At 37.8% G+C, this 20,489-nt stretch overlaps 1 protein-coding gene and 1 long non-coding RNA gene across 3 annotated transcripts; both read left to right on the top strand.

Moving 5' to 3' along the window:
* Positions 1–1,823: 1,823 nt before the first annotated feature.
* LOC145430862 (uncharacterized) lies at positions 1,824–11,552 on the top strand. The gene is made up of 9 exons (XM_080305836.1): positions 1,824–2,130; positions 5,491–5,585; positions 6,175–6,500; positions 7,737–7,995; positions 8,601–8,651; positions 9,031–9,207; positions 10,506–10,672; positions 11,232–11,309; positions 11,421–11,552. Exons 1-9 carry the CDS (start codon positions 2,111–2,113, stop codon positions 11,550–11,552), a joined length of 1,305 nt encoding a protein of 434 aa, XP_080161962.1. The 5' UTR covers positions 1,824–2,110.
* Positions 11,553–15,358: 3,806 nt separating this feature from the next.
* LOC145430972 (uncharacterized) lies at positions 15,359–20,262 on the top strand. Of its 2 annotated transcripts, XR_013911333.1 has the most exons (4): positions 15,359–18,532; positions 19,036–19,069; positions 19,171–19,205; positions 19,349–20,262. It is a non-coding gene; the product is annotated as an uncharacterized LOC145430972 (long non-coding RNA). The 2 variants fall into 2 exon arrangements; XR_013911334.1 differs by lacking the exon at positions 15,359–18,532 and having other exon boundaries at positions 18,583–19,205; positions 19,349–19,476; positions 19,573–20,262.
* The last annotated feature ends 227 nt before the right edge of the window (positions 20,263–20,489 follow it).

A 20,489-nucleotide genomic window follows, 5' to 3' on the forward strand; every position in this document is an offset into this window, starting at 1 on the left:
AGGAGATGACTTTTGACTTAGTATTATGAACATTTTTAGCATAAATATGTTGTTTTTGGATGTTGACTAAACTCTCTGATGCCTCACATGATCAATGATATTCATCACTTGCATAAAGGTGGAGTTGCTATGTTGTGGGTGGAAGGTGAAACGTGTAATGTCACATCAAATTCAGATCAGATGGTGCTGACACTACAATTGAATTTTGCACTAAGATTGCAAAATTACAGGAACGGGCTGCTAACATTCAGCAGAACAACATGCAAAGTTTCTCCGGAGTGTGGGAGAGAAACATGATGCAAAGTTTATGTTCGACTGGTGCGCAAGCTTGTATACAAGACCAGTCAAATTCCATGACACAGACACAAAACACATATTTGCATCTTTCCATATGACTTACACTTCCAAATACTTTCATTAACACGGAATAAAGACAAAAAAAATCAGCTTAGACACTGATATTACTAGAGAATAATTAAACGTTCTTGTTTTCTTCAGTATTAAAGTCATCTTGTGACTTCTCTGTGCATCCATGCCTCTATTGCAGTCAGGAGCTTCTAATAGTTTGTTCAGTATATTTACAATGAAATTGTTAAGGCAAAAATCCCAAATAGTTTTTATGATGAATTATCTTCTGCTGGCTTGCATCCTTCTTTTTAATCATCAAATTCATTCTCAAACAGTTTTATTTTATGGTTGTTTGCATCCAACAATAAAAGGTACATTTTTACCATGATATAACATTGATTACCTTGGCTGAATACAAATTACAGCAACTACCTAGAAAAGCAGCGGAGTTGGAGTTTGAAAATTTGCTAAAACATTGCCCAGAAGCGTGCTCATTATTGAGCAGCTCAGGTGATCTTCCAGGTATGAGCATGTGTTGTCTTTGAAGAGGTAAAGAAATGGAATTCATTAAGTGTAGCAGAAGATGAAAACAGAAGAGCTTGCTGGTGGAATTCAGATTTACTCAAGCCTGAAGTCTGTGCTCACACTCACGTTTGCAAGTAGCTCGCTAAAAATGCCGCGTCACTGAAGACGAGCAGCAGCACTTTGCAGTTATGCTCTGCTTCACTGATCCGATACTGTTTCGTTACCGGTCAGTAAAAATGAACAAAAGCTGACACTTGATCCACTGTGGAAAATAAAGTTGTGGATATCTTCATTGCCCTCCTGTGGTCAACGGGTAGCTGTGTTACAGCAGGTTCCTCCTCACACTGCAGACCAGGAAAGAACACACTGAGATTTGAAGAACGGTGTCGCCCCGAGGCTGCTCTTGTCTTGTTTGGATTCATTTTACGGCTGACGCCAGATGCCAGTGCTCAAATTCAAAGCCCTGCCATCATTGTGTGTGTGTGTGTGTGTGTGTGTGTGTGTGTGTGTGTGTGTGTGTGTGTGTGTGTGTGTGTGTGTGTGTGTGTGTGTGTGTGTGTGTGTGTGTGTGTGTGTGTGAGAGAGATGTTTGACCGGTTTGCCAACCTGCCCAGCATACATTTTTTGACTGTTTCAATTTTTTGCTCACCTCACACACTTTGCATTGGCAAATAGAAACATGTATGCATGCACAGAAACACAGAAACACACACATACCAGATAAAGGATAATACTCTTTGCAGGAACTGTCTGACCCCATATCCTGTATTCCCAGCTGTTACCCAAGAGTCACGCAGAGACAAAGAAATAGACAGAAAGATAGATAGAACTTCCCTCCCCCTCCTCTGTGGGGGTGTGTCAAAATTGTGTCTATTACGTCCCAGAGGCAAACCTTGCATTTCAGAATTTCTGATTTCCTGAATGCACCTTAGCACACGCACATACTGAAACACAAACACACCTGCAAACTATGCCATCTGATGCCAGAGATGATGCTCCTGTGTAAGAAACAGGTTGCTACTGGAACAGCAAAGAGAAACTGAGGACAGAAAGGAAAGAGAAACAACAAGTTGTGAAATAGACGGTAACTGTGGCAATTTTTGGACTTATGAAAGATGGATGAATGAGACTATGGGGATAAGGAAGAGACATGCGCAGAGCAGAATGAAGAGGACAAGTCTCCATAGGACCCTAGGATACATATATAATTGCGCACAAGCATAAAAAGACTCTACAGATGCTTTTGAGAAGCATCAGGTAAGCCATTTAAAGTTCAAAAAACGTATTTAATGAATCTAAAATATAATGTAAAATACCCTGTGTAACGCTTGTGAAGGATGCACACAATATGAAAAACAGCGCTGTAAATTCTTAAATGAAAGACGAGAAGAATGTGTCATGTTTCGATTTCAAGGAAAGCCAGAATGTGGGAAAAAGCAGGGGTTAAGCAAGGAATAGTGCTGTTGCCATTCTTCAGAACAAAAAAAGTGATGATGATTTTATTTGTGCTCCATCTACATGTATAATTTATTCAGACACTCCAGTTGACATTCTGCATATTTCATGCAGCAAACCCTGTAGATTAACTTTTATTTTATCAGATTCTGTGTTATAATGAAACACAGTAAAGCGTAATGACTTTTGTGAATTGATTACAGAAGTTTTACTGGAAACATGTAGCTGCTTGTCTTTAGTCACTGAGGCCGAGTATGAAATTTTAAAGGAATAACTCACTCATAGTTGCTTTTGTCTAATATATATCAACAATTTAAAACAACAACAAGATCCATTTAGTTGTTTTTTATCTAACATGCCCATAACGTCAATGGGTTTTCAAAATGCACATCAAGCACAAAAGTTTGGGTTAGTTTTAAGGAAGATAATAACTGTTAATATAAAAGAACATTTGTTATGACGGTTGCAATAATAAAAAGAGTGGCTACACTAAAAGAAAGTGCAAAATCACTAACAATATTTACTATTGTCTAAAGAAGGAAAAGAAAAGTGTCTCGTCACCAACAAAGAAAATATGTCTCCCTTTGCTTTAGCAATCATTAGGCAGTAATTTGTAGTAATAGTTAGGTGACTGGATGAAACAGCCTAAAAGAAATGATGACAGTGTATATTTTCAGATAAATAATGGGTAACAACGACATCGCTACCTGACTTTGGATAAATGATGGGGCAGGTTTTCCAATGTTATTTGTTATTCCACTCAAATAAATCTACTGTCAAGTAGATCAAGTAATTGTCAAGTAATTAACATTTTCAATTAAAGTAACTCTGTTTCATGCTCGGAAACAGTGTTACTTTAATTGAAAGGGAGGTTGTGTATAGGAAATGAATTCCTGCTGTACCATGTGTGAAACAAAAAAATAAAAAATGTATATAATAAATGAATTAATGAATTAATAATGGCCGGTAATGAATGTAAACCCTTCTTTTGTATCTCTGAAAGGCTGGGATGCAGTTGTATTACTTAAATTCTCGATTACTACATAAAGCTTTTCATGTACAGGTAAAGATTTGTACTTTTTGAGCATACTGAGCAATTATCATTGAGCATTAAGTGCTGATGAGGCAGATGGCACATTTAAAAACTACAGGCGTTGGAAAGATTTGAGAATAAAACCTGCGTGACTTGAAAAAGCAGAATTATGTGAGATGATAGTTTGTTTTGCAAATTTGCTCAGTCATTTTCTATCAGTTATTCTTCACTTAAATGTTCTCTTGTCTAGTCTACACTGCATGTACCTCAGAATGATTTGATTTTATATTATGTTTGGAGGAAAATACTTCTATTTTGCATTTTATTAAAGATTCAAAAATGATTCTTTTTTTCTTTATTATGAATACAAAGAATATGCCTATTTTTTATGTGAGGAGACACACATCACTAATATTAGATCATTTTGCAGTTTGTCCGTTTTTTGTGTACTACATCCCTGATAGCAAGATTAGATTGAATTAATTTTGATTCTTCATCTGAATCATCATTATGGTCAAGATTGAAATCTCAATGCTAAATAAATGTTGAATCAATGCAAAAATACTAACCCACTTAATAAAGGTGGATTTATAGTTCACTAGGAAATTATATTGAAAGGCCACTGATTTATAGTTGAGTGGGAAATTAAAGCTATTATTACTTGGACAATTCCATCGCACCCCTCTTTTACAGTGGTCCACCCCATTTGTTCAGTAGTCACTGATTTATAGTAGACCGGATATGATTTTTAAAAATCATGGATTTATGGTTCGATATCACTGAACCACAGAGAATACATCAGGTAAGCATTCACTTATTTTCTAATATTTCAATTTTACCAAATCTGTTCTTAACCAGTTATATTTATATAAAAATATTGCTGAACACTCACAGTGATACATATTCTAGATGTTTGACTGTCAAAAAGGTCATCAGTTGAAATTAGCTTGCTAATGTAACTGATTACTTAGATGATCAAATTATGTTAGCTAAGATGAATTAGAGAAAGATAGCGACATCTTGAGTAGAAAACATCAAATCTGAAGAAAGTATGCTCATTCCTTATTTTTTTCATTTGCTTTATTCAGTTTTTGGTTTTGTTTTCTGGTGTAGATTGGGCGACTCAACAAATGGAGGAAGTGACAGTCTGAAAGTTCTCCTTTATCTACAGGCAGTTCACAATTACAGTCCAGACCGGGGCAGGACATCATTCACTGCACGAGTGAATTCACCGAAAAGTATTTTAAACTAATGTGATCCAATAAATTAAATCTTTTTTTTAAATGATGTCAAGTTGTCTGTTGTCATTTATATGTTAAAACCCAGTGTTTAATGCAACAGTCAAAATGTTTTAATCAACATCATTACATTATTTACCATAACATTAGATAAATAAATTATATTATGCTAAAGTATTTTAAGTAATTTTTTTAACATCATTTGAAATTCCACTTCATGTCCTTTTGATCTTTAGTTGATCATCATCTCAGTATTGTTTTAATATTAACCGAGGTGTAAAAATGACCAAGAATTAATGTCAGAATCCAATGTTGAGTCAATGAAGTTTAGGGGTGATAGTAAAAAATTGATTTAACATTCTTTTAGTTATTGTTATATATATATATATATATATATATATATATATATATATATATATATAGATATATATAATATCGTGCTCTTTCTAAATTTTACAAGCATGAACTGAAATTTAGCCACAAAATGACTCACACAAATATAACCTACTGGGTTCTTTTAAAGGCATGAATGTAGTAAGGTGTAACCCAATCTCTATGTGTCCACCCTTGCCCCATTGTCAACCTTTCAGTGCACACAAAGGCACATATAATACAAGATCGTGTCAGTTGACGAGGAGAGGAAAGGAGAAGTTGAATGCAATCCCACAACTGAAACAAAAACTGACACGAATCTACATTTAGAGAGACACAGACGAGGTGTATTACATAAGTACAGTAAGAGGAAGCTGGCACGCAAGTTGTTCTTGTTTAAAAAAAGTTTGAAAATTTACTTTGAATAACATGATTGACATGTAGAAATTTGCAAAACAAAATGAAAAGAGAGAAACGGATGAATAACTGACTGCGGAGTGTGTTGCCTCATATTTCCAGGAGGATGTTTGACCTTTGCTTAGAGGGGAGGTGGAGATGGAAACCTTATTTTCTTCTCACCATCTTGCTTGTGTTGCTGGGAGCTGCTCCTACAGGTAATGACTTACTCACATAAAGACAAAAAAAAAAGAAGGAAATACTGAGTTTTATTTAATGGAATATTTTACACCATAACATATTGCTGATATGTCTGTGAAGGTTCTCAGTCATCCAGGTCATCGTAGTCAAAGGAGCTTGCAAAGAAAAGCGTCTGGACTTCTTTAAGTTACTTGAAGACGTTTCACCTCTCATCCGAGAAGCTTCTTCAGTTCTAAGGTCAAATGGTGGAGAGTCCCAGATATAAACCTAGTGGGAGTGACCCCCCACAGAGGGACAAAAGGACCCCCTGTGGGGGGTTGTCCCTCTGTGGGGGGTTACTCCCACTAGGTTTATATCTGGGACTCTCCACCATTTGACCTTAGAACTGAAGAAGCTTCTCGGATGAGAGGTGAAACGTCTTCAAGTAACTTAAAGAAGTCCAGACGCTTTTCTTTGCAAGCTCCTTTGACAACATATTGCTGACTTAACTTCAAATTAAGTGTGCTATTTTATTTGGCTCTAAGCCACCACTGAGATTTTATCTGTCTCCACTGTGTCGAAGTGCAATTAAAACTTTTTGTCTGGATTTCTTTTACCCATTTGCAGCACTTGGCAATTTCCTGGGAGACACTAAAGCAGTATTAAATGGTTGCAAAGACCACTGGACCCTGCAGGACAGGACAGCTGTGCCCCTCCTTTATGAGATGACCATATGTGTGGACATTCGTGTGGTCCTCCCTGGTGCTTGGGTGGCCTTCTCTTACCGCTCAGCCTTCGCACCTAGGCCCGAGTTAGGCCTGGAGGGAGATGAAAGAGCACTATATGGATGGCTACTAGGAGTGCGACACCGATTTCCTCTCCAGCTGTCCCCAACGCATTGGCACAGAGTGTGTCTAAGGAGGGATATAAAGGGCAACACTTTTAGTCTGAAGGTAACACTGAAAAGTGTTTGACAAAGCATTCAGATATTTTACTTGCATAAAAAGTAACAATGCAAGATTGTAAAAACACCCAATATTATTACAAATTGATGTATTTGTATGTATATGTGTGTAATTTATTTAGTAGTTACAATAAGAAGCAGCACAAAAGTCAAAACAACAATTTTCCCATGTTAGCACAAACCCAAAACAAACAGTGTTTGTAAAAAAAGAGAAAAACTGTTACATAACTGAAACTTGCAAAGACACTGCACATAATGAGTGGAATTTGAAATAAAATACAAAACAAAAATGGCAGGTACTGTTTAGACAAACACAGTTACAGTTTTGCAAGAAGTTGAGTTGCTGAGTCTATGTTTAGCCCTCACAGTTGTATGAAAATAGTTTCCAAAGAACTGCTAAGGGAAATATGTATTAGCTTGGTTATTTTAGGCAGGCCAGGTAATGCTAATGACTGCAATCCCTTGCTGTCTCAGTACTTTTGTTTTGTAGATACACTGTGATAGTTTTATAAAACCATAAATAGCAGGTTAAGCCTGTGAAATATAAAATTCTTTTTAAACTTTGTCAGAGCAATTTAAAGGATAACATTACTTTATTACAACTTGATCTTATAAATTTACATTTTGGCCATCATTTCTAGTTCTGATAGCATTTCTTTTCCAAATAAAGACTTGACTTGGCAAGCCAGCCATGTATATTAGTGGACAATCTACTTGGTCTAAGTTTAAAGTGCAACTCAGTGCTGCTTTGCCTTACATTTTACCTACTGTGTGGCTTGCTGGCCACTAGTGTGGAAGTCCTCAGTGTGCTTCAGTTTCATCTTTAGGATCTTTAGGTCTCTTGAATGGATAGACTTGTAGTCCATCAGAATATGCATGTGGTTAGGTTAATGAGGATAGTAAATTGACCATAGGCATGAATGTGAGCATGAATGGTTGTCTGTCTCTCTGTTAGCCTGGCAACACTTTGGCAACCTCTACAGGGTGTACTCTGCCTCTCGCCCAGTGACAGCTGGGATAGGCAACGCCCCCCCCCCCCCATGACCCTGAATCGGATAAATGAAAAAAGATCGATAAAATCGGTCTAGTTATGGTTATGTGACTAAATTTGATCTAGTCTTTTTTTTTTTTTTTAGTTTGCCTGCCTTCAAATGTGAGCAAAAACTAGAAGAGGAAAAACAATAAAGACAGACATAGAAACATCTAACTTTTTTAATTGTTCCAGGTTGATGGGGACATTATAGCAGAGAGGACTGTCATTGCTCAGGCCATCCCCTCCTACGGCTCTCTATGGATGGGCTGTCGTCCCAGAGATCCACCCCCAGGACCTAATCTCGGAAATGTGGAGCTGTACTTGTTCCGCATGTGGGCAGACTTGGGTGCTCATGGGCCCTGCGAGGACGGCACTGTGATTGGCTGGAATGCCAAATACTGGGGAGTGACCAGTCCCAGTGCAAGGCAAATAGACCCCAGCCTTATGTGTGGTGAGCCAGATATGAAAGAATAACCTGTCACGGATCGCAACTGTTCTAGAGTAGATGTATTAATATTAATCATGAATGGACTGCCAAACTAACAGTGGCTGCGTTCATAATAAAATGCAGGGCTGTCTTTTCTGTCACAGAAACGACCTTAATGTTAGCCAAACAGCATGTTATTAAGCATTTATCTGATCCTGCCTCATTAGAGAAGTTGTTACAGCTTTGCTTTCAGTTTTTTCATTTAGAAAAATGGTGTCACACGAGAGATTTTACACCAGAAATTAATTTTCAAGTCTTCCTTAAAGAGTTGAGAAAAATACAAAAACTAAAAGTGATTATTGAAAATTGGAAGGTTTCTTTTCCATTGTTTTACATTTTCAAAGTAATTTTTAATCATAAAAAAGCAGAGCAAACATTTAGACAATTAACTTTCAACAAAAACAAAAACTACAGGAATGGCTCTCCAATATCATTTGCTTAAAACAATAACATTGCATGCAAAACTTGTCTTTGTTATCTTTATGCCTGTCACTTGTTTCCATACCACTGCAGTGCATGTTCTCCAAGCATGTTGAATGTTGAGTGTTGCATGTTTTTATGTCTTGTAGACCACAAACGGTTGAAACGTGGGGCTCGTGCTTACAGAAGCATTACTAATGGTGTGTATCCATGCGACTAGTGTGACTTAGACACCAGTATGCATGCTGTGTTTATTTCTCTAAATGTATGAATATAAAAGACTAAATATGTGTTTGTCCATTAGAGGATATTTCTATTGTTCATTTAAGACTGTGTAAATGTGGATTCTCACCTAAAAACATAAAAAATATTATTTTATTTTATTTTTACATAACCAGATGGCCTATTTTTGTGTAAATATGCTTTTCAGAAATGCTATTGCAGTGTAAGAGATAGGAGTACCTTAACAAAAACGGTATCACAATAGCGCAGAAACAACAAAGAAAGAGACTAGAGGAAATCTACCTTGCTTTTACAATGCAAAAGAGAAAAATGTAAAGAATTCCTTCACATTTACAGCAACTACACTGGGAGCTGGCCGGTCCCTGCTGCCTTCATCTGGTAAGCATCACCCTGAGACACGTACTAAAATATGCTCTAATAACAACCCACAGAAACTTCTTGTTGATGACTACTTTGCATATTTTTTTCACTATCTGTATAAAGATATTTCATTTTGGTCCATTATTTTAGCTAGTAATAATGATTTGTGAGTTTGTCTTGTTACATTGGAGGCAAATCAGAAAAAACAACAGAAATCAAAGGATATTTTGTGGGATTTTGAGTTAAGATTTCTGTCTTTTGTATAAATTACAGGTTTGTCATAATAACATGAAATCATAGAAGATGGCTGAAATTTGATTTCTGGGCTAATCATTTGCTGTTAGATATGGTCAAATTATTATACTACTACCATACACCCACCAGCCACATTATTAGGTTCACCTTGCTAGTGTATTTGCCTTCAGAACTGCCTGAACTCTTTGTGTCATACTTTCAGCAAGGTGCTGAAAACATTCCTCAGAGATTTTAGTCCATATTGACATGATAGCATAACAATTGCTGTGTATTTGTTGGCGGCACATCTATGATAAGAATCAATCAGCAAATCAAGGCGCTCTACTGGTTTGAGAAATAGTAACCACAGAAGCCATTTGAGTACAGTGAACTCACTGTCATGTTTAAAAAAAACAAAACAGTTTGAGATCATTTGAGCTGTGGTCCTAATAGGATGAATACAAAGAGATAGACCTGGTCAGTCATTATACTCAAGTAGGCTGTGGCATTTGAACAACATTCAGTTGGTAGGGGCCAAATGTTTGTCAAGAAAAAATGCCCCACATCACATTGTAGCATTATTACTACTGCTACTACTACTTGACACTGTGGGCGGGCCTTGGAGGTCCAGGGCTATCCAATCAAGTTACTGTGCTCCCTCAGCTGAATTCTACTAATATACTTTAACTACAAGTTACATTAAGTCATACAATTTGGGAAAAACCCACATAATCAGCCATATAACTGCTAAGTTTTTGCAGTCCAGTAGTGTAGTGCTTCTGCAGCAATCATTGTAACCGGCATCAGAGAGGAGGCCACTCACTGAGTGGATGGGCCTATGCAGATCAGACTATGGGAAGCACCCCTCATGTCTCTTTGAAACTAAAAAAGAGTTCATAGCTTGTGCAGCTACTTTTAAAGCATGACCCCTTGGAAAACAAATGGAAATATGTTAAGGATGTTGTGAGCTCACAGTCAACTGGCCAAATGTGTAGTGAGGTCATTGGCAGTCTTCTGCACCTAGAGTTAATGTCTCTCATCTCTGTCATCTGATTTGTCATCGTGTGATTTGAATTTGGCTCAAGAACCAACTGTCAAACTTGGTTGGCCATCCAATATATATTCTCTGGTGCCGACCCTGCACTAGCCACATCAGTTAATAAAAGGCTGAGTGCACCAGATTTATTACACTAGATTCCTCACTATCTGGATGTCAGAGCAGAATCTGAGAGTGATCACATCAGGCACCCAGACCTCCCTCTCCCCAGCCACCTCCCCCAGCATGTTCCACCGGGTCTGCCCCGGGGTGTCCTCCCGGTGGAACAAGCTCAGAACACCTCACCCATGCAGCATCATTGTCAGAGGCCTGAACCACCACAACTGGGTACTTTCAATGTGGAGAATGCAGCTATATTCTGAGCCCCTCATGGATGGCTGAACTCCTCACCCTATCTCTATCTCTAAGGAAGAGGCCAGCTACCCTTCAGAGAAGGCTGAACGATAGCTGCTGCAGCACCAATCTGTCTTTGAAATTCTAGAAAAGCATTATTGGTGGAATGAAGTCAGATGGGTCATCAAATTCAATTTGTCACACACACAACCATACACAGTATGACGAGGTGGAATGCTTGTAGCTGTGCAGTGCCCGACCATTAAATGACAGTAGGTTTACAGTAAGATATACAAATTTACAGGTTACTACAAAATTTACAGCTTTAACTTAGAAATTTACAGTAAACATGTGAGAAAAAAACAGTTTACGTAAGAGATTATTAGTCAAAAGAAATTATAAGTTATAAATTATAGGAAGTGTGCAAGAAGAAAAACCAGAGTGCGTGTGGTGATGTGATATGTGTGAGAGAGTCTAGTCCTAGGCCTGGTTCAGGTCCCAGAATAGCCTGGGGGAAGAAGCTCCTCCTCATTCTCTCTTTTTTGGCCTTAAGGGAGCAGAAGCGATGGGAGAGCTCCATCATAATCTTCCTGGCTTTGGTCTTGCACCACTTGGTGTAGATGGACAGCAGGTCAGGAAGCTCTGATCGAATGATGCATTTGGCTGAGCGCACCACTCTTCACAGCTCTCGTATCTCCTGCTTGGTGCTGTTCCCAAAGCAGGTGCAGATGTTTCCCGTCAGGACGCCCTCGATGGTGCAAGAGTAAAAGTTCTTGAGCACCCTCAGTGGCAGATGGAAGTCCCTGAGTCCTCTGAAGAAGAAGAGAAGCTGGCAGTCTTTCTTAACGTGTGGCAGGACCATGACAGGTCCTGAGTGATGTAGACACTCAGGTATCAGAAACTGTCCACTCTCTCCACTGATATGCCACTGATGATGAGGGACTTGTAATTCCTCGCCTGCTCTAATCAAGAGATTAGTGCATGTGGTAGTTTACCATCATGTGATAGTTCTTTAGAGGGGAGGGAAAATCAAAAGCAGGTTCTTCTTTGGAGTCATCACTTTCATGCCGTTCTCACACTAATAACATCATTCTCTCAACTCTTAATGTACTTCTGGAAACAGTTCTCCCAACACAGACCCATATGTGCAAAAGACACCAAAACAATTCTTGAAACTTTTTTGCATATATCAAAACATGTGAAGTCTTTAAGATACCTAAAGCTTTTAAACTTTTACCAAAACCTTGCTGTCTTTGGTAAGAATACCAGAACTACAAAAATGTTGGAATTCAGAGACAAAAAAGAAATGTGAAGGATTTACTCCACAGTTTACTCAGTATGACTGCTAAAACTGAAAAAAGTCATATCAGACACACGAAACTATCTTCATCTTCTTATTCTATATTCGGCTGTTCTATTTAGGGGTCGCCATAACCAATCATCAGCCTCCACCTCCAGCTCTGTCTCCTGTTTTTCCGGCTATACCACTGTCTCCAAACCCTACAACATAGGAGGTCTCACTACTGTCTTGTAAACCTTTCCTTTCACTTTTGCTGCTATCCTTCTTCACAAACCACTCCAGTAAAATATATAAAACATAGAACGCAGCACCAACTACTCTTTGCTACAGTGAAGTCACACATATAATTACAGTATGTGCTTGTGTGTAATTAGCAGTTCCATGACATGCACTTGTCTTGATGCAAGACTGAGAACATGTGTTTAGATTTGCTCTCAGTTGACGCATAATTTCACTACTACTACTGACAGCGTGTGACCGGCCTTACTCTTTCTTACATATTAGAAAGAAAGAAGTTTGCTTTGATTTCATTGCAAATGCTAATGCAATGATGGAGAGTATCCAGGTAAGTCAGAGATCTGTAGTTCTGTTTACAGAGGTGTAACATTTAGATAGCAAATGCATCAACATGTGCAAATGTGGGTGGGAAAATGCATTCCTGATATGAAAACTGTATCAAAGCTATCAAGAAAACCTAAAAAAAATGACAGATACTGTCTAAAAACACCCAAAAAGCTAAACCGCCACAAACAACTAGATAATGGGACCAAATAATGGAATGGAGGGTATTCTACTGGACAAAAATTAAAAGTTGGCACCTGAATATTTGTTGTATTTCAGTTTCCTCCATCAAATTCTCAACAAATAGTCTTTCAGCCCCAGCACCAGTTTTGCCTGTCACTACTAATCACATTCTCCGCACAGACACTACAGCTTCGCCTCTGAACTCAATCCTGCCCATGAACACCAGTTCAGCTATTCAGATCTCAACAAGCACCCACATACCTTCAGTCACAACTCCGGCAGCCAGCCAAAGCACACCTGGAGGATTATTCACATCAGGTTAGCCTTTGCTAACATGCAGTCACTCGACATTTTATTTAACTGGAGATTCTGTTTACAGTTTGTGTTAGTAATGAGAAGAAACAATTTGTAAAGTTGACATTTTCTTTCAGGATCCACCAGATTAGTTCATTGTGATGTCCGTCAACTCTGTTCCAATAACAGTAAGCAAATATTCACTTCTTGTCCTTTCCGATTTCCTTTTTGCATTTGCATGGCCTCACAGATGTATTGCCTTCTGCAGGTGCTTACTATTGGATGCCCATAAGTGTAGAGGGCAACAAGACTGAAGAAGAGGTCCAAAATTTGGTGAGAATGACAAATTTCCCTTGTCCATCTCGTTACGTTTCTCATATTTCTTTCAGTTACCACCCGGTCATTGACACATGCTTTACAAACAAGTCTTGTAAGCACAATGTAAGTTTGTGGGAGCAGCGCATTCCAACCCTGTGAATCACCTGAAAATAATTTAGATTTTTTTTACGCCAAATATTTGTTGCTTTATTACTACTTTGACCTTTTACAAATTCTGCTGCCTCTGTGTTATAAATGTGGTTCTTTAATCTTTTTTTTGCTTTCTTCAGTGTCTTCTCTTCTCCTTTCCCATCATTCCTAACTTAAATGAACACTTCCTACATAATATTCTTACTGACACTTGATATGCAGTTCTCAGCCTATGTCAGATAGACCTTTCTACATAAAGACCATGATTATTAGCTGTCTCTGGTAGCTGTCTTTGCATAGTAAAGCTAATGATAAAACAAATAAAATGTAATGGAAACAGCAGTAATAGATATGCAAATTATTAGACACTGTAGATATATTCACAGTTATTTCGACTAGTCATTTCCTCCCAATAACCCTTTTTGCTTTGTACCATTTTTCTCCTCTCCTTCAGCTTTGTGTTGCAGAAAGAAACTCATTACCAAACAACAAAGTTATGTGATCAAGATATTGTCCACTATGTTTCTACCCATAAAAGCAACAACCTTACCTGATTTAAATATATAAAATGTCCAGTTATGATTCTTTAACCCTTCCTGTCCACTTCCAGCTTTGTCTTGAGATTATACTATACGGTATCATAGTCCCAGCTTCCTTTGACCATTTCTTTCTTTTTAAATTATTGTTATGGTTATTAATATATATTACTGAAGAATAAATTTGTACATAACCATTACAATTCTCAACATGGATCATAAATCAATCCTGCTATATTAAGTCTTTGGTTCACTTTTAATGCTTGATCATTTTGACACAAATCTAGTCATATTTTTAAGGTCCATTGCAAGGAAATAGCATGTAAGCAAAGGTTGTTCAGTGAATTCTCATGCAAGGCTGTCTAATAGTGCTGTGTTGATGCACTGACAGCTCAGAGATAAAAGTCTCAGCTCTGAAGTTTTGTTGCCCAGGAGAGTATGAGTTGTGTCCCACTTGGAACAAAACAACATCCCGGGAATAGCAGTGAGCTGTGTCTTTCTTTTCCCATACGTTTTTGTCCAGGAAGTAACACACTGTTTACCACAGCTGAGCTGACAAATAGTCCTTTCAAGCCAGAGGAGTCCCAATACACAAAGCTACTATAAATGATTCAGTATCCTTAGTTTGACCATGTGCTTAACATATCTAGAATGCGTCAGTAAACATATGAGTCAATATCCAAATTGTATCCTACTGAAGCCACTATACATAACTGTGGCACTTGTAATCTGATCAATCAAAAAACAAAAAACAGTTTCCATGGGATATTTCGTTATACATCATGGAAACTTTGTGTCAAATTGTTCTAATGGCTTAAATTCCTATATTTAAAAACTATAATTTGACTGAAATACATTATGGTTTCATAATATGTATATAAAAGAACAAAGTGCTTTTACAGTTAAACCTGAGTGGTCTTTATAGCTCTCATCCTGACGTCTAAGACTGCAGAAACTAACAAAACGTGCTACTTTCCTTAAACTTTATACGTCAAACTCCCATCACCTCCCTCAAACATCTCTATCTGTCTGCTTCCCTCTCTCCATCTATCACTCAGGTGTCAAAAGCATTGGGTTGTCACAATGACAGTGTTGATGCAGCAAAAAGAAAAACAGGCTCTTTGAATTTCTGTCAGGGTGACAGACAACTTCAGGTCAGTACAGAAAACGACAACACCTTATATACTTTACAGAATCAAATTTCTCCTCTAAGCCTGGCTCATGGCTTTAACTCTCCTTTTTCTCTTTGCAGGTAGTTGAAGTGTCCTGTAGTGCAAAAAGGAATGTAAGGTAAAAAGGATATGAGGAGCTGCTTTGTACAGCTGTTACATGTGCAGCAGATCGTGCGCGCTCACATGAAACTCTTTTGTTTCCAGCCAAACTGCCTGCAATGTGGTGCTGCTGCTCAACCATGCTGTCTCAGTGTGTGAACTTCAACAAGCTGGAGACGCTGCACTGCAGCAAGCTGGAGCACCAATGCAAGCGAGAATCATAGGAGAGATGGAGAGAGTGGGTGAGCACTTGTTTCCTTGCATTTGCTTCACTCTGTTTTGTCTGTGAATTAGATTCCCGGTCTTCTTTGTCCATCTTCCCGTTTTACTTTGGCAACTGCTCTTTCTTGTGTGCTGCTTCCTTCCCTGTTCCCAACTGCAGTAAAATAGTTCAAAATATGACTTCCTATCTTCTTGATAGAAAACATAATGGTGTCAAGGAAAAGTGTGGATTTAAAAGGAAAAGAGGACCACAGTACCCAGGGTATCGGATTGCACTTATTCAGTACTTGCACAAAGCTCCTGATAATGTTGCTGATGTGGCTTTGTTGTGTTGAAAACCGCAGTGTCCTGAAGATGGACTATAAAAAGCTCATCTTAGATGCTTTGCCCAGTGTCTTCTTACAAAGTTGTATCATGCCAAAGAGAACAACCAGTTAAAAATATACGGCCAAGCAAAAAAAAAAAGAAAAAGTTTAAAAAAATACAAATTTTAAAATAAATGCTCTTACACTATTTACTTAGGTAAATCCAGGTGGTGACTTAAGTTAATATGTATAAGTTCATTACTGAAAATCAATAAATAGTATCAAATCAAAGGGGTGACACATTGAGATATGTGCTCTAATTTTCTCTCCCCGTTAAAGAGATGATCTCTTGTTAATACTTGTGTGACTTAAGTAAAATTTATGCTTGATAATACTTGAGGCTGAAAATACAGCAATAGACCTAGCTAATGAAAAGTGAATTATGGTAAAGGAGTGCTTCCCACCTAACAAGTTGAGAGGTGTGGTACACTGTGGAGTGTGAATGTCTGTCACATGTTAGCCATGTGACAGACATTCACACTCACATTCAGACCTATGACCAGTTTAGAATCATCATTTAAACTATTTGCACATGCAAATTCCACACAGAAAGGCTCCAGTTTCAAGGCTTAAAGTCCAGGACCTTCTAGCTGTGAATCATCAGCTAGATGATTAATCATATCAAAACAAATATTTAACTCATTAAATGGAATCATGTGAACCATCCTAAAAATCACATCCAATAATATAACTATTTTTTTCCAAGTTTCTAACTAAGTTTTTTTTTTACAAACATGCAACCTGCATTCATTTTTGAATTAAGTGTACACATGGAAATATTAGACCTGTTGTAATCAGTCAACTTAACCAGTGATATTACAGCAAACAGGAGTAGGCTGACAGACCTCTCAGAATCCACTAATCGTCACTGGACTTTTTGACTCACACTGTTCACTCACCCACCAAATATACATTTATCTTCATCTCTGTGTTTTCATATCTATTCAGGCATACCTGTTCAACTTTACTTACCGATATTTATCAAGATTAACAGAATTGTTATAACCACAGGAGATGGATTAGAAGATTGGATTAGAGTTCCTCATAACAACTCTGAACTGACTAGTTTCTGATATAATGCAATGGAATGGGCTGAACATCAGCTTGGAGTTGGAGATTGCTTTAGATTTTTACACTCAGTGTCCACTTTGATAGGTACACCTAGCACTTGGTCGGAGCCCTTTTTGGCTCAGAACGGCCTTAATTCTTTGTGGCACAGATTCAACAAGGTGCTGCAAACATTCTTCAGAGATTTTGATCCAAATTGGCATGATGCCATCATACAACATCACTCAGCAACTATGTGAATCTCCTGTTCCAAGACATTGCGATTGGTCTTGCCTTCTTATCAGCTTGAAATAGTCTGGCTCAATGGATGTTTTCTTTTCTTTTTTTTCAAATTGAAATGATCTGTGAGTGAAAATCCCATTAGATTAGTCATTTCTCAAATACTCACACTAGCCATCTAGCCCCATCACAGAGGCCTAAATAAACTTTCTTCCCCATTCTGATGCTCAGATTGAACTCCAGCAGGTTGTCTTGATCATGGCTACGTGCTTTACTTTGTTGGGTTTCTGCCGTGCTATTGGCTGTTTAGATCTTGTTGTTAACAAGCAGATGAACAGGTGTACCTAACAGGTATATCAGTAAATAGGATTTCTGATAATATCTGTGCCTGTCATAGAAAATTTGCATTGTGTACGTGTGTGATATTTTCAGCTCTCTCTTGAAAAAAGTATATTAAATAACCAAAATAAGTGCAAAATCAGACATTGACAGATCCAATACTCTCTTTGGATTTTCTCCACATCAGGTCGAAATCTGTGTAAGGATGCAGAGCCCTCTAGTGGCGGTTTTGTGAGATGCAATTCCACGTCTTCTCTTGACGATATATGTCAGTTAAATAAATCCTCCCCACTAACATGGTGAGCAACACACTTTTTTTTATGTCCACTGGATGTGTGTCTGTACACCCTGTAACTTATACATGTTTAATCTACAGCTTCCTCTTAGAGCCCAACTCCAACCCGGCTCCTAAATTGAAGACAGACTCTTGTAGCAGTGAGTATCACAAACACAGATGCTTTTTATATTCACCCCTGTTTATCAAGGGTTTTGCTGCTGTAACCATGTTTGTCTGATCCTCAGGGGAAATGCCTCGCTTCTGTGATTGCACAGCTTTCTGTAATTCTACACGTAAGAAAAATAATCACAATATTGCATTGACATTTTTAGAATCCAGGCTGCTGCTGCAATATGTGATGAGTGAATGCACCATTGTTATTCAAATTTAAAGAAAATATTTAGGCTTTTGGAAAACAGAACGTTGCTTCTATGAAGCAAGCTATCTGAGAAGAGAACTTCTCAGTTAATAAGTATTTTTATGGCGTCTCAGAAACTTCACCCACATGCTAACCATCCCTTTTCTTTATCGCTTTCTCAGGCCAATTTTATGCTTTTAGAATCAATGTTACTAGTGAAGCTGTTAACATTCAGTACCTAAAAAGCTTGGTATGTACCACACTGTATGCTTATAGTATGCTTCATTAATATATAATTACTATATATATATATAATGCAACTTTGTAACTTTGTAACCCTATTTGACAGTTACTAAGTCCTGCTGCACTCCTCACATGTCCCACAAAGCAACAGTAAGTCTTGATCCAATTACATTACATACAGTAAGTGTAGATTTGTTGATATTTACTATGCATTTGTTAGTATCAGTATGTTGGTCACAACAGCAGACAAAGCAACAGTGAGCAGTAAAAAGTTCTGCTGTTAAACTAAACTGTCCTGGTTTTCTGCCTCAGTCATGCAGGCTTAGAGACCCCCTGCCAACCTCTGGTTGTTAGGGAAAAATCTATATTGCCCAACCAGCGGTTGACAGTCCTAGTGACTGTCAGTCACCTCAAGAAGCCACTCACCAACCATTTGGGAAATACACATTTTGACAACCGGTTGTTGCCATGGCGTTGGTCTTTGGGCCTGTGTAACTAAGGCCTACCTGGGAACATGGTTCTGGGTTTGTCTGTCTGTTTTTACAATAGAGAGAATAAGAATTGTCATTTAAAGGTCTCCAGGATGTTAAATGTGATTGCTTTTAACAAAATCTGTTAATAATTTACACATATTAAAAATTCTTTCTTACCAGGTGCAGTAATTATAATATTACAAAGCAATATCAGGTAAACCTTACTGTAAACTTGTATAATGATTTCTTGTGTAGGTCTATAATTATTGATCATACTTCTATAATGTGAATCATGTTTTGACTTTCATTACTCAGGGTGCTCATATAGAATGTCATGGGACAAACCAGAGGTAATCATGTTTTGTTTTGGGTTTTTGTTTTTGCATTTTACCTGCACGTATGCTAATGGTAGAAAGAAAAAAGAAATTCCACTGACAGAGTGTAATGTCAATCCAACTTTTTCCTCTTTGCCCTGTTGTCTTTTGGTCTCTAGGTTGTACAGCTGTATGGTGATATTGGAGATGTCTGGACCCATCAATGTTTGCTCCTTAAAAAAACTTTTGCAACAGATCATTGCGAGCAACAATTTATTTACAGCTGAAAGTTCCCTTACTCGCCTGAGTTAGTTTGCATGCTTATTTTGTTATTTTCCTACCAACTGCTTTACATGATATAATAATTTGTCACTGTTACTCATGGTACTCTGTGCTTTGTCAGTGGTGTGTGGTGCTCCTGATTTGCCTGTCCAGAGACTGTTGGAATCCAACCTGACCTGGGTTGCCAGTGACCTGCGGAGCTCAGATGTTTGTCAACCTGATCCTACACGACTTGCATGGTAACAAGAGTATAAAATATAGGCTTATATAAAATGCAGCCTTTGAAAATTATGCCCACATGGCTTCATAGTCATGTACATTAACTGTAAGTAGGAAATTTAAGAGTGTTTTTTTTTTCATATTTTCTGTAAATACACAAAAAAGTGCAAGGTTATTGGGGATGTACTCTGTTTCTTCAACATGACATAACAAATACAACATAACCAAACCATTGTATGTTTATGATAATAATAGGAAGTACTATCAAACGCCATCAAACTGTTTAACTCCTCTCTGGAGGGGAGAGGGAGGGGAAACAGGAGGACAAAGGAGGGGGGAACAACTAAGCTGTAGTGCCTCTTCACCTCACTGTACAATACCTTGTGCAATACTTTTTGTAAATAGTCAACAGTGCAATAGACTCAATACTTGAAATGTGCAATTCACTTGTATTTTTATTTTTTATTCCTATTTATTCTATTTATCCCCTTTGTATATTTTATTTATATTTGTCTCTGTATTTATATATGTGTGTGTGTGTGTGTGTGTGTGTGTGTGTGTGTGTGTGTGTGTGTGTGTGTGTGTGTGTGTGATATATATATATATATATATATATATATAACAATTCTGTAACTGTAACTTCGGTCGTTGCTGTGCTTTTTGGAAGTCGAATTTCCCAGAGGAACCCACCCGAGGGATTAATAAAGTTCTATCTTATCTTATCTTATCTCTTACTACATTTTTTGTTTCAACATCATTTACACTTTTACATGAGTTTTTTATTTTGTCATTCTTCATTTACAAGTTTTGCTGAATTAT

Source organism: Astatotilapia calliptera, chromosome 9 (assembly GCF_964374335.1).
Source record: "Astatotilapia calliptera chromosome 9, fAstCal68.1, whole genome shotgun sequence".
NCBI classification, from domain to species: Eukaryota; Metazoa; Chordata; class Actinopteri; order Cichliformes; family Cichlidae; genus Astatotilapia; species Astatotilapia calliptera.